The 14,812-nt window shown below is 38.8% G+C and overlaps 1 protein-coding gene across 1 annotated transcript; it reads left to right on the top strand.

Annotated features, from left to right (window-relative positions):
- Positions 1-9,003: 9,003 nt before the first annotated feature.
- LOC137737426 (alpha-xylosidase 1-like) lies at positions 9,004-14,168 on the top strand. Its single transcript, XM_068476890.1, has 3 exons — positions 9,004-9,390; positions 9,696-10,384; positions 12,032-14,168. Exons 1-3 carry the CDS (start codon positions 9,146-9,148, stop codon positions 13,903-13,905), a joined length of 2,808 nt encoding a protein of 935 aa, XP_068332991.1. The 5' UTR covers positions 9,004-9,145; the 3' UTR covers positions 13,906-14,168.
- Positions 14,169-14,812: the final 644 nt, after the last annotated feature.

The raw sequence follows: 14,812 nt of genomic DNA on the forward strand, positions 1-14,812 counted from the left end.
GGAAAATTTTGAAATCAAAATGCACTGGGTTAAAGAGAAAGATAGAGAGAAAAGAAGAAGAAGAAGAGAAAGAGGGAATGAGGGACTTACATTGGAGTTTATTTGCCATCAAATGCCCAAGACTTGAAATAAATAAACTTGAATTATAATGGAATTGATTGAGATAGCGAGAGGTGGCGGTGAGGAGTGGGTTCTTCGGGAAGAGAAAGATAAGATTGGTTTGGGGTTGAGTTATTTTTTATTTAAACAAATATATATTCTTTTTTTATTTTTTATGAATTATTATATAAAATTTTGTTATATAGATTTTGAATAAGGGCATTTTTGCAATCATATTGAATTATATTCCGATTCTAGTGAATTAGTAAACACTTAAATGGAATCAGTACTTTTTTTACTCCGATTCCAGAAAATTTAAGCAAACAGTTTTAACAGGAATCCAATTTCAACTCCTCCCCATTCCAACTCCTCCTCAATTCAATTCCTCATCAATTCAATTTCTCTCATTCTGATTGCGGATTAGTAAACGAGCCATTAGTGAGTAAAAGGATTTGGTGCGGTGTGCGGTGTGTTGCAATGCGGGTTGGTGTTTGATTGAATGAAGACATGTGAGTAGGAAGTCGGCCAATGCGACTGGTGAGCCGGTTTCTAATTTTATACGGCCGGTGTTCGGAAATTAGTGTTTGTTTGTGTTGGACTAAACTATTATAGCTCGAGAACACGATTCAGTACACAGTACATCAAGTGTCATAATATAATGGATTAAAAAAAATTTCTTAAATTTCAACTAATTGCATTATTACATTGGTGTGCCGGATCTTGTTCCCGACACATTGAAAAAAAATTTCTCGAAAATATTAGAGGACCTCCTTCCATGGGCTACTAATGGTAGTGCCCATTGCGGGCCAGCTGGCACAATTCGAAACAAACGAAAATACCTATTGGGTTAATATTTAGCCCATACAATAAATAAAAATTATTTCTATTTATAAACTGCTGTTAGGTCACGCAATTTGTGCCTTCTTGTTTGCAAATGCGATTCACTTACAAATTTACAAGACAGAAAATCACTCTAATTGGATGCATAACACAGGAAAGGTTTATTTTATGAACCAAAAGCATTGTCATTTAAAAAGGCCATGAAAAAAAAGCCACCAATCCATCTTCAATCCTGTTTGTTTTTTGTTTTGTTGTTTTATTTCAAAATAACCCTGATTTTGTCAGAGAATTTTGGATAATTCATAAGATGTTGAAGGAGACCGATGTTCATTACGGCCATTCATGAAGTTCAAGGTGTTCGAGATAAGAGTTTATGCTCAGTGGCAAGATTTAAGGCAATGGTTCATACAATTTTGGGATGCCAACTTGACAATGAAATGTTTAGACTTAAGTTGTTGCTAGGCTCTGTGCGATGGGTTTCAGGTGGCACAAACTAATAGTAACAGAAGCAAATTAAAATCAGAAGGGATCAAACTTGTTCTGATAGCAAATCAAAAATCAAACAACAAATGTGTCATGTGTTTCGTCCTTAAATCAGACACACAACAATAACAAAATCTAAAGACAAAATAATACTACAATGTGCAATACCGACATCATAACGACACGTTCTTCCATATAAATCTCTAATTAATTTGATCACTTACGTCTCACTTTTCTATCATGTCCATCAATTATTCAAATATAACTGCAAAGATCCACTATTTTGCAAGTAGTGTAAGTTATTTAAGATGTGAAATTAATAATCAAAAAGCTATTTAAGATGCACTATTTAAGATGTGTCATCTTAGGTTAGTTTTTTGTTTTATTTATTTATTTAAATTGCAAGTAGTTCACCAGTCAAAACATTCTTTGCATAAATTCCACTGGAAAATGAAACAAAATTATTCCATTGATTGCGTAATAAAGTTACAAGAATCTCTGGATTGCATGCTAACTCAACTTTAGATTTAAGTTGAGGATTTTTAATACAACACAAGTAACGTGGGAGGTGAAATTCAAACTCGAGACCTCGAGTGCAATATCACTCATCTTTAAAGTAAGGAATTAGGCTTACAATTTCAATTTGTCATGTTAATAATGATTTCAACCAATTGAGCTACAAGCTTTTTACAATACCAAAACCGAGATCAAAACGTAAACATATGATAATTTATACAATGCCTATCACGTCAGATTTAAACGTAAATCTTTGTTTACTCTTAACTCACCATACAAAGAACAGATAATCAACAACAAAGTATTATTAGTTCCAACATTTCTTTGATTTTAGATATATAAAATGTTGCTGTAATAAACATTACAAATTACAACAAGATATAAAATGAGAGACAATTCATTCAGTTTCAGCTTTGTTTGGATCATACGGGATGTTTGTTGAGATCCAAACCCGTATCCGCCCCAGCCTCCGCCTCCCTTTTTTCCTCTTCCTGTTTTTGGTCTTTCATCATAATGGAGTCGTTATCTTCCTCAAAATCATCAACTTCGAAAGAACGCCTCCATTCCATCGACGCCGTCTTGCCGAAGTGCTTGGCTGCCACCTGTATTCGCCTGAGTATCGCAAAGAACTCCTCCACCTCCTCCTCCATTTCCGTCTCCTGACCTCTGTTACGATCTTCCTCGACTCCTCTCGCTCTCTTCCCTTCTAATTCTCCTCCGTCGTCGCGCTTCCGCTTATCCGCATCCATTGCCTGATAATCTGACAATACGACGCCGTGGACGGCGATGCCGACAATACAGCTCGAGATCTAGAGCGACGAGGTTGCGTGTAATTAATGTTATTGTTGCTGTTTATATTGGTAGACCTTGATTTCTGTGACGTTTGATTAGTCTTTTGCTTTGGTTTTTCTTTTTAATTAAGTAACCAATGAGGTGGGTGCTAAGTGATGCGGGTATCATTTGAGAGAGTTGCGTCATCGGAGTGACGTTTGAACTTTGAAACGTGCAACCGCGAGTTGGACCGCTTTGGACTTTGCCAGCTCAAACCTTCCAACATGCCACGGCCTAGCCAGATTTCACATGTTAATGTCTCGATGTTTCAATTCGATTACATGTTCTATTGTTTTTGATCAAAACATTACATATTATACGAGTTTAAAATGGGTGATTGATTTACGATATTGATATATTGTTATAGTATCATTTGAGATTAGTTATGTTTATGTAAAGGAACTTAAATATTTCGTAACTATGAATCAATTAAAGTATGACAACCGAATAATTTGAGAAGTTTGTTTCTTCAAATGAACTATTGAAAGCGTATTTTTTATAAAATTTATAGTTGTTGAGTTTTATTTCAGGTTTTCTAATATATATATATATATATATATATATATTATTACCAATTGTTGTACATACACACTTAGGCATAAAGGTGAACTTGATTAACTCAACTTTCAGTGCAGTTAGCTTTTGCGCATTTCGCCTTTAAATAATTTCAGTTATACAAGAATCATAGTCTCTCAAAATCTCAACAGAATACATCTTCTTTAGTCTTCATCCATTTCGTTAAATCTCCACACTATAATAATCCAACGATTTATGACATGACATATCACCTTTAATTAATTTTAGTTGTAAATACAATTAAGTTTTAGATTTTATAAAAAGAAAATAAAATTTCCTCTAACGATTGTTAACTTTCTTTGCCGTCCATCAATTAACATGCCTTTCTTTCTTTTTCCATTTTGTTAATGCAAGAGAGCGGAAATATGTGATTGGGAAAATAAACAAGGACACATGATGGACACCGAAGAGAGTTAACAGACGTTCGAAAGTTATTTCCTTTTTATAAAAAGAAATTAAAATTAATTAAAGATGATTTGTCATGTTCTAAATTGGTGAATTATTATATTGGTGGAGATTAATGAAATGCGTAAATTCATAAAAACTGAATGTAAAGACTCAAGATCCTTGATAAAGGAAATAATAGCACAACACAAATAGTTCATTAAACCAACAAAATCTAAAGTTGTTGTACTCACAAAATTCCGATTTTTAAACAAAGAGGAGGGTCAAATAATTTCCAAATAAATTTGATATTTGTAGAGAACCACATGAACCAAATTAAGCAAAAGTTTTGCAAATTGCAATCTACCAACACAAGAAACTGCCTAATCATATATCCACATTTGCACAAAGCCCATCAATTTACCCATCTAACTTAGATGACATTCCGGATCCGGATCTGCATTCAAATCCAAGCCCATATTCTCCTCCACACCACAATCTTGCATGTTGGTCCCCAGTTGAACGTCGTTTGCTTCTTCATCACGCTCGAGCATTGCCCTCAATCGGGATCCTCCGCCCGCTACTTTAAGGCTGCCGCCACCATCAGCATTCTTGAAGTGCCTGAACACCCGGCGTATCCGTCCGAGGATAGCGAAGAACTCGTCAACCTCGTCCTCCTTCACGGCCGTGACGTCTCCCTTATAATCCCGAGCCTTCTTTTGCCTTTGCCTCCCTGAGATGATGCCGTCGCTGTCCGGCTGCTTTCTCTTCTCTGCCTCCATTTCTTTTCCGTTAAACATTGCCGTCACCTGGTTGCTTAAGAAATTAGAAAAGATGAGGCATATATGCGCCGTTTGGTATGGTAGGAATGAACTGGAGAAATGTTGGGTGTTATTGGTGACACGTTGGAAACACTCTAACCAAGTGTGTTTTTTTTCTTCTTTTCTTTGGTATTCGAATAAGGGCAGTCCATCTGGTTTTGGGCCAGAAAGACTCACACAAGTATTTCAGCCTTCTCCGTCATTATCATATAATTCATCAACGGTATGAATCATATCCATGATGAGCCATATGAAATACATGCTTATAATTGATCTAACCACTAAGTCACCATTTGATGGTTACCCTATCCACGTGTATTACTTGCTCCGGATTTTTTTGGAGGAGTTTGGTTGTGAGAGGAGTGTGACGTCAACGAACGGGAGGATGTGAGGTAAGACGATGTCCAACTGTACAAAGCCCAATGAAGATTACAAGAAGACTAAAATCCGTTATTCACACTTACTGGACTTGAAACAAATGCAGTTCAGAAACTTTAATTACAAGCCCATGAGACCTTGAGTCGTAAGATGTTCTTAATAACTTGAGTTATAAGTTTTTTTGTTGATATTTGAATGAGAGGATTATGTATTTGGTCGTCTTCGTTACCGGGCAAAGGGGGATGATGTTGGTGGTAATGTAATTATGAGTCATTGAATACATGGCTAGATGATTTCAACAACTTGAGCTACAAATCCCTTAAAGAAAGTGTAAGCTGTTTATCGTAATGTACATTTGGGACCTCGAGTGCAAAACTAAATACTTCTAGCAATTTGAGTTACAATTTCCTTTCTACTGTTATTTTATTTGAGAGGATGACTTTTGGTCACTTTCGTGGCCGGCCTAATAGAAAGTATAGGTTGTTGATGGTAATATAGGTATGGGACCATTGTAATAATCGATTAGTGTACGTAGCTCTTGTCGACGTGCAATTGAGTTCAAATTGGAGGACCAATTAGTCAATTAATCGAAGTGCATGCGGATGAAAGTGTGCCTTTTTGTGAGTCCATCCGCATCAAGCATCTTGGGAAAAATCGGGGATAAAAGATTGTTTTTGACGTTAAGATGTGTTGCTTCGTAACATTTACAGGCATATGTAAGGCTCGTTTAGAAATGCTTTTGATATGATTTAAAGCGCTTTTGAAAAAACTCTTTTAGGTTCCGAAAGCACTTGACGTAACTTGTGATTCTTATAGGAAGCATTTGAAGTGTTTTTTTTCAGAATTCACTTGTATTTTTACTAAAGATTGGTTCCAAAACGTGAAAATGTTTTCAATCATTTAAAAAAACTTCCAAACAAATCCATAAATTATTATTGTGCCTGGATCTCCTAAAGATACATTGGGCCCAAGTTTTGATTTACATACCCCCACATTTTTCAGGCCCACACCCATCTGCATCAGGCTGGATCTTCCAAAGATATATTGGGCCCAAGTTTTGAGTCTTTTGACTACACATGTGGTCCATTCACCAATTAGCCACCCACGCTACAAACTCTTGCATATCCCATCAAAGGTCCAGGATCAAGTGATCCGGACCGTTAAAATTTAATCCAACGGCTATAATTATTATAATTTTAGAGGAGTCTCATGTTTGTAGCCGTTAAATCAAATTTCAACGGTCCGGATCATTTGATCTTGGACCTTTGATGGGAGAGATTCTCGATTGGTCATAGCTTAAATGACTAACAACATTAGGTAAAACGGTAGTTCAGTTTCTTTACTCATGCAGTGCTGTGAGTGCGTGCAAAAGGGGGTTTGTTCAACAAAGATTTTGGTAATTTTGGTGTTTAGCCATTCTGTTAATAGTTAACAGAGAATTTTATGGTTTAACGGCCTGCAGTAATTTGGTGTTTTGTAAATTGTGTTTTAATTTGGCAGCTAGATGGGAACTTGTTAATTGTTGTTACATGTGCTTTAGTGGCACAAGAAGTTGTATTAGCATTGACGAATGAGTTGTGACTACCTAATATCTCATATGTGGAACGCCACTGTAATGATAAACCCTTGCCATATAAGTTATTTTCTATTGTTAAAAGGATAGCCAGTGACACACAAAGCAAATATTGTAAGAAGTGTGCTGGTCACCACTTAGTTAGTGAAAGGTCTTAAATTCGATTTTCACCAAAGACGAATTTGAATTACATTATTGCTAGCATATTGTGAAGCTAAACTTATTCCCTCTCTTTAATTTAAATAAAGATAATATCATTTAAAAAAAAATGTGCTAGTCGTATAAACAAACAAATAATGTAGGTACTTCCTTCAGTGTACGAGGGGCCATGCATATGCATGCATGGACAATTCAAAGACGATTTTCGTCTTCACGTGCCCACCGTCGATGCCCCACGATTTATAATTTTATAAGTAATAATTGTTGAATTTTAAGCTTGATTCGTGCTGCCAAATATTCTTAATTCTCTCTCATCCTTTTGTTTACCGGATAACTTTGACTATTACTTAATTTCTAATAAGACGATTTAGCATCCAAGGAAAGTGTTTAGACAAATTGTCCTTGTGCTTTGCAGTTGGCTCGCATACTGAGATTACTGAGATAACCAAATTAACCATGCATCTGCACATATCAAATCCTTCCCTTCTTCCTTTTACAAAATAAAAATTAATCGCAGTATATATTTTAATTTTAATTTTATTTATCAACAGTACATTTTTGACACCCGAACCCAGTTGTTAGTGTTTACTGCCATTGGGGATCTTATGAAATTTGAATGTCGGCCAAACTAACATTCAACATTTCAAAAACCCTAGCTAGTTAGGGTTTTTCCATTCCAATGAAAACAGGACGCAATTCGATAATAAAACCAGATTAAACTCAGATTAAACTCATGGCATTATTCGATCTGTAGAAACAATATCTGTGGTACCCATAAGCAAGATTCCAAGTAACTGCAGCCTGCAGCGAGTGATCCAAAGTTTCAAACCTGCTTCCTTTCGTTTTCTTTTGGTAAGTTTGGCTCACACTTTAAAAGCATACTGTCAAAAAACAAAATACATACATACTTAAAATATTAATTGGTTTTGTCAGTAAGATAACATTTTATGTGACGCATATTCGTGGAGGGAGAGAAATCGGAAACACGTCCAGATTTCTATTTTTCAGTGACACTGTCACGGGGCTTTCTTATGAAATCAGACAAAATCTTACATGTTTTCGCATGATCATCTGCATCTGCAGCACGTACATATTCATATGTGTGTGTGTGTGTGTGAATATATATGAATCAATTTCTACACAAGGGACCACCGTCACGTTTCTCTGCTTAATTTATAGATATTTTTTTTTCTGAATCTCACGACTTGTATTACTGGTATATAATTCTTAAGCAAGCAGGAAGGAACTGGATTTTTTTTACTTGTAAGCGTATATTTAAGGACATTTGCTTGTTTCGATTAAATCATTTTGCAGATTGCAGTCACTGTTTACGAATCGAGATATTCGAGGCAATAATTACCACTACACTCCATAAGAACAGCAAATATTGCTATACATGATCGGTTGGTTTTACTTTTCCGTCGGTGGGGTTTCTTGCAAGAACACCATTAGAAGGAAATCTTCATTGAATCCATGTGGTAGATAATGACATAAATGAGAGTTTATACGAAATTGTACTTTATTTTTTATTATATTATTCTACAACATATTTATCTACCGAGCCACAATTTGTTGACTTAAAAGCTTAATTATACCAAAAAAAAAAAAAAAAATCCTTCGTGAGAACTCAACTCGAGTTTCACTTTTTAACTTCATGAAACTCAAATTTTATTGCCTCTTACTTTGATGTTTACTGTAAAAGTCCACTAATAAATTCTTTAAAATTGTTTACCTGGAACAAATAAAACGCATTATTGCCGAGATTTTGATAACCCTACTTATAAGTTACCAGCCACGGATTTAATCAGGAGACCGAGGACGAACAAGTTCACAGAGGGACACGTGGGAGAAAAGATATGGAAGGAAACAGCGCGAATCACGGTTTCGACTCCGTCACTTGCTTCCCCTAAGTTCCGCCGCACCCCCTTCAAGATACTCATCTCTCTTCCCCAACCCTGTTTCAACACCAACGATTATGATTGCCCTTTTTTTGGTATAACGTTCTGATGAGTTGTGCCCTCTGCAGCTGCTAATAAGTCTCTTTGCTCTGTACATCTCATTTGATCTTTGGACTTTCTTTTTTTTTTTTTTTGGTAGATCCGAAGAAAATCTGTAAAGACCTTAACGAGCGAACTTAAGTCACTTAAAATAACGTAACATCTACTGTTAATTGACGTATAATCGGAGGATTCATGCAGGTCCACAACAAGTGAAGTAGTCGAACGGCACGATTGAAGGTGGTCAAGGACGTAGGGCCCACACACCATGATCAATCACATGGTGAAGATGGTCTCATCTTCATCCACCTTACCTGTATCCAATCACCCTCTCTCTCTCTCTCTCTCTCTCTCTCGCTCTGTTTCTCTCGAGTGTTGAGTCTTCATCCCCTTTCTATATTAGACCGCGACGAGTCCCAACAGTTTCTCACTCGTCACTCGGTACTCTCTCACTCCTCCTTCAGTGGCAGGAGAGTAATTAAGAAGCTATGTCCTCCTCCTCCTCCTCCTCCTCCTCCTCCCAATGTCTCTCTTCTCTTCTTCTAGTGCTGTTAATCCTCTGTTTCTCTGGTGTGAGCTCAGCTGACACCGTTAACCCCACCATCAAGGGCAAAGGCTACCGTCTCATCTCCATCGAAGAAACCCCTGACGGCGGCCTTCTGGGTCTTCTCCAGCTCAAACAGAAGTCTAAAACCTACGGCCCCGATATCCCCCTCCTGCAGCTCTATGTCAAGTACGTGTTCCCTATCACACGCATTACACTCTAAAGTCATGCTTGAAATTGCTTCTGTAAATACTAAACGCACTTGCTGACGATTAAAAATAATTTTTACTACGTTTGTTATAGTATGTGAAGAAGCTTTTTCCGAGCAGGAAGAAGAACTTTCTAACTGCAGTTCCAGAAAGAACTTGAATCTTTCTAAAAGAAGCAATTTTGTTAAAAGCGCTTTTAAAAAAAGTGCTTCTTTCAGTCTCAATCAGAGGCCTAAATGCAGCTCACCTACTTTACCTATTTGATTAAATTTGTGATTTTTACAGGCACGAGACGCAGGACCGGTTGAGAGTCCACATAACTGACGCTCAGAAGGAGAGGTGGGAGGTTCCCTACAACCTCCTCCCCAGGGAGCAGCCGCCGTCTCTGAAACAAACCATTACGCCGTCAGGGAAGACGAAGAACCCCATCGAAGTCTCAGAGTACTCCGGCTCTGAGCTCATTCTCAGCTACATCTCCGACCCATTTGGGTTCGCCGTCAAGAGGAAGTCCGACGGGCAGGTCCTCTTCAATTCAAGCTCCGAATCCAAAGACCCATATGGCGAACTGGTGTTTAAGGACCAGTACCTGGAGATATCCACCCGACTGCCGAAGGACGCCTCCCTGTACGGCCTCGGAGAGAACTCTCAGCCGCACGGGATCAAGCTCTACCCGAACGATCCATACACCCTCTTCACCACCGACGTCTCGGCGATCAATCTCAACACTGATTTGTACGGGTCCCACCCGGTTTACATGGATCTCCGGAATGTGGCCAGCGAGGCTTACGCACACTCTGTTCTGCTGCTCAACAGCAATGGCATGGATGTGTTTTACAGAGGGACTTCTCTCACCTACAAGGTCATTGGGGGTGTTTTCGACTTTTACTTCTTTGCGGGGCCGACGCCGTTGGGCGTTGTCGACCAGTACACGGCGTTCATCGGCAGACCGGCCCCGATGCCCTACTGGTCTCTTGGTATGTTCTACTTTCTACCCTCTGCTTTGCTTTCATCAACTTACTCGGTTATTCTTACTTCTGGCTTCAGATTAAAAGCTTTGGATGTGTATATTTTTTAGTTTTTATATAAGCGATTTACATTTATTTTTACTTTTTATTGAACAATATTATCTACACGAAGTGAAGAAGTTGGCTAATCGCCTAATTCTCATAATGGGCTAGCTATAACCGATATCCTATATTAATAGCACGACGCTTTAGCTAACTTACCCAACCCAGATTAGCGGATCTGTATTTGTTTAGAAAAGAAATGTTTTTGTTAGCGTCCAAATCCCAAATCTTCTGTGCACGTTTTTGTTCTATTTTGTTGTGATTTTGTGAATGATTTTTATTGTCGTTTTAGTATATAATATGGTTTGGTTAGTTCAACCAAGAAAAAGGAATGTGGATGTTGTTCGTTCCAAACTTTGTTGTGTCTTGTGGGAGACCAATATACTAATGTAAACAATATAACAATTAGGAATGAGTTAGATTTTTAAGGAACTAAACTATGACTAGTTGAGCATTATTATAGTATGTGGGAAAATTGCTCGTTGGTGGGTTGGTCGGGTCCCTCTTTTGTTTTCATCTTTTCGTGCATTTCTTTCTTTACACAACTCTCGCCGCGGAAACAATTTTTCCACGTTAAAGATATGATCTTTACATAAAGTTGGAGGCTCTAAGATTCATCTCATTAAACCAGTCAAAGATTTCTGCTTTTTCTGCCATTTTTTTCCAAGCCTTTGCACTTTTCCACATCACAGATTGCGATATCGCTGCTTAGTCCTGGAAAAATGTCGTGTCCTTACAAATATTATCTCCTCTGTGTGAGGTGGAGTTTGAATTCCCGTTTCCGAACCATATTGCAAGCTGTGATGTACTTCTGCATATCTCACTGCCATGTCTTAGGAGAGTGAGACCATGTTTAATTGTAAGGCATTCTGCCTCGTGTTAATGTTTCCCAGTCTTACATTATAGCTATTGTCGTTTCGTGGGGAATGCGAGTTTGTAATTGTGGTGCCTTTTACCTGTTTTAGTTCACAAGGCATTTCCCTGACATCGCCTCAGATCTAACGTGTGGTTTAGACTCTAGAAGTTTTTGGATCGTTCCTCCGTTCGGGGACCATTACTTGTGGTCGATTTGAAGTTTTAAGAGATAGTGTACTATTGAGTTACTGATACTAGTACATTAGCTGTTGTCTGGTTGGTGGGAGAACAATTGTTACTGATACTATTACAGCAGTGCCTTTTGTAATGCTTTCATTGCCTCAGATCTCACTTGTGACTTGGATGCTTGTTTCTATGTGGTACTGTTTTGGGCGTTCATGTAGTTCTACGGTTTTAAGGAAAAATGTTTTTGAGTGATGGTAAGTTGGCGTTGATGCATTTGGGGTGCTGCAGCTAAATCAACGGTTATCGATTGAATATGACAAATAGAACCAAAAAAAAAAGTGCAACTTAAGAAAGTGAGAGAATTTTAAAGTGAATGTAACTTGATCCACTAGACGTTGCTTATGTCTCGTTATAAGGTTTATATCAATGTTATGTTCATTAAGTTTCTAATTTAAAACTCCACCAAAGCAGATGAAATATTTTTCCTAACGGTCTGTCATCATGCTTTTACAGGATTCCACCAATGCAGATGGGGTTACCACAACTTATCAGTAGTTGAAGACGTTGTTGCGAACTACAAAAAGGCTGAAATCCCGCTAGATGTCATTTGGAATGACGATGATCACATGGACGGACACAAAGACTTCACCCTCAACCCCAAAAACTACCCTCGTCCAAAGCTCTTGGCATTCCTAGACAAAATACATAAGATAGGCATGAAGTACATTGTCATTATCGATCCTGGAATTGGTGTTAATACCAGTTACGGTGTATACCAAAGAGGTTTAGCGAATGATGTTTTCATTAAATATGAGGGTGAACCCTACTTGGCCCAAGTTTGGCCAGGGGCTGTAAACTTCCCCGACTTCCTCAACCCCAAAACTGTTTCATGGTGGGGTGATGAGATCCGCCGCTTTCATGAACTTGTCCCAGTTGATGGCTTATGGATTGACATGAACGAAGCTTCAAATTTCTGTTCTGGGAAGTGCAAAATTCCAAACAAGCAGTGTCCGACGGGTACAGGACCTGGCTGGGTATGTTGCTTGGATTGCAAAAACATTACAAAGACGAGATGGGATGATCCACCTTACAAGATCAACGCTTCAGGGTTGCAGGTCCCCGTTGGATACAAAACCATAGCCACTAGTGCATCTCATTACAATGGTGTTTTGGAGTACGATGCTCACAGTCTCTATGGCTTTTCCCAGTCCATTGCAACTCACAAAGCTCTTCAAGGGCTTGAGGGCAAGAGACCGTTTATATTAACCCGATCCACATATGTTGGTTCAGGCAGGTATGCTGCACATTGGACAGGTGATAACAAGGGGACTTGGGAGGATTTGAAGATATCAATCACTACTGTGCTCAATTTTGGAATATTTGGAGTGCCGATGGTTGGTGCAGACATATGCGGGTTCTATCCAGCACCTACTGAAGAGCTTTGCAACCGTTGGATTGAAGTAGGCGCTTTCTATCCCTTTTCAAGGGATCATGCGAACTTCTATTCCCCGAGACAAGAGCTTTATCAATGGGAGTCTGTAGCTGAGTCTGCACGAAATGCACTAGGTATGAGATATAAACTCCTCCCTTATCTGTACACATTAAGCTACGAAGCACACATCAGCGGAGCCCCAATTGCCAGGCCACTTTTCTTCTCATTCCCAACGTACACTGAAACGTATGGATTGAGTACTCAATTCTTGTTGGGGAGCAGCGTTATGATTTCACCAGTGCTTGAACAGGGAAAATCAAACGTTAAAGCATTATTTCCCCCAGGAAGCTGGTACAGTTTATTTGATATGACGCAGGCCATTAGCTCGACGAAGGGGAAGTATGTTACGCTTGATGCGCCTTTGCATGTTGTTAATGTGCATCTGTATCAGAATACCATTCTACCAATGCAGCAGGGTGGACTGATCTCTAAAGCAGCAAGAACAACCCCTTTTAGCCTCGTTGTCGCGTTCCCAGCTGGGGCAAGCAATGCAACAGCCAAGGGGAACCTGTTCCTTGACAACGATGAGCTTCCCGAGATGAATCTTGGAAACGGTTACTCCACATATGTTGATTTCTATGCGACTGTAAGCGAAGGAAATGTGAAAGTGTGGTCAGAAGTTCAGGAGGGTAAGTTTGCTTTAAGTAAAGGCTGGATTGTTGGGAAGGTGAGTGTGTTAGGACTGGATGGAAGCGGAGCAACATCTTCTCTCGAGGTTGATGGAAACCAAGCGACAAGCGTTTCAAACGTTGAGTTGATCGCTTCAGAACAGACATATCTCAATGAGATAGAAGACGGAGAGCAGACCAAGAGCGTAATGGTGGAGGTTAACGGTCTGTCCCTTCCTGTTGGCAAGAACTTTGCCATGTCCTGGAAAATGGGGATCAAGGCTTGACTTGCTAGACGAGATGTGCCCTTTATTTTGAGCTAGCTAGTTTTGGTCCTCTAATTTACTTGTTCTGCAGCCATTCGGGCGGAAATAGTTGATGTCTTTAGAGTTATTATCGCGGTTGTTGATGGCGGGGAGATGAGTTAAGGATATCCTCATCCTTCTCCACGTAAACAAAGCAAAAAATGGTGAGGTTTATTGTTTGCTTAGAGGCTCCTCCATTGTTGCTTAAGCTTGTACGAAATAAAGCAAAATTTTAAGTCTTGTTCCCTTATCTGTGTTGCTGCCTTACTGCTTCAATCCTTTCATGGGTATTTGGGCCGGTAACCATCCCAAGCTCTGGTTATGTTCGCATCGGGTGGCAATGAGTCGTGTTCTGGTTTATTTATATACATCCGTATCACATTCATCCCAATTCACGAGTTCATTAACGGACTATTCGTCTGAAAAATGAAAATGGTTTGTATTATAATCATTAAAATCTCAGTTGAGTGTTAATCGTGTTTTAATTACGCACATCAAGTTTTATATTCATGCAAACTCCGCCAGATGTAACGTGTTATGTCGTAAAATTGTCACGGCTTGAACAACCATGTTTCTCTCAAAGATCTGAACCTTGGAAGGTCGGCATATATGTGGTAATTAGTCTGCTATTCAATTCAAAACGATCAGTTATCTTTAATCTCTGAATCAAAGACCCTGCTGCCCATTCACCAAAAAAAAAGAGACCCTGCTGCCTAGAGTCAGGGACGTCATATGGCATATGCTTCTTGTAACCAAAATTTTCAGGTGCATTTCTTTTCCTTACACAAGCAATGGTCTTATACTAATTTAAATTGCGAGTAAAGAAGTTAGGTGTTAAAATGACGTGCACAAAGAAGAATACGGTAAAAAAATTCTATGGAACATGACT

Source organism: Pyrus communis, chromosome 6 (genome assembly GCF_963583255.1).
Source record: "Pyrus communis chromosome 6, drPyrComm1.1, whole genome shotgun sequence".
Classification (NCBI taxonomy): Eukaryota; Viridiplantae; Streptophyta; class Magnoliopsida; order Rosales; family Rosaceae; genus Pyrus; species Pyrus communis.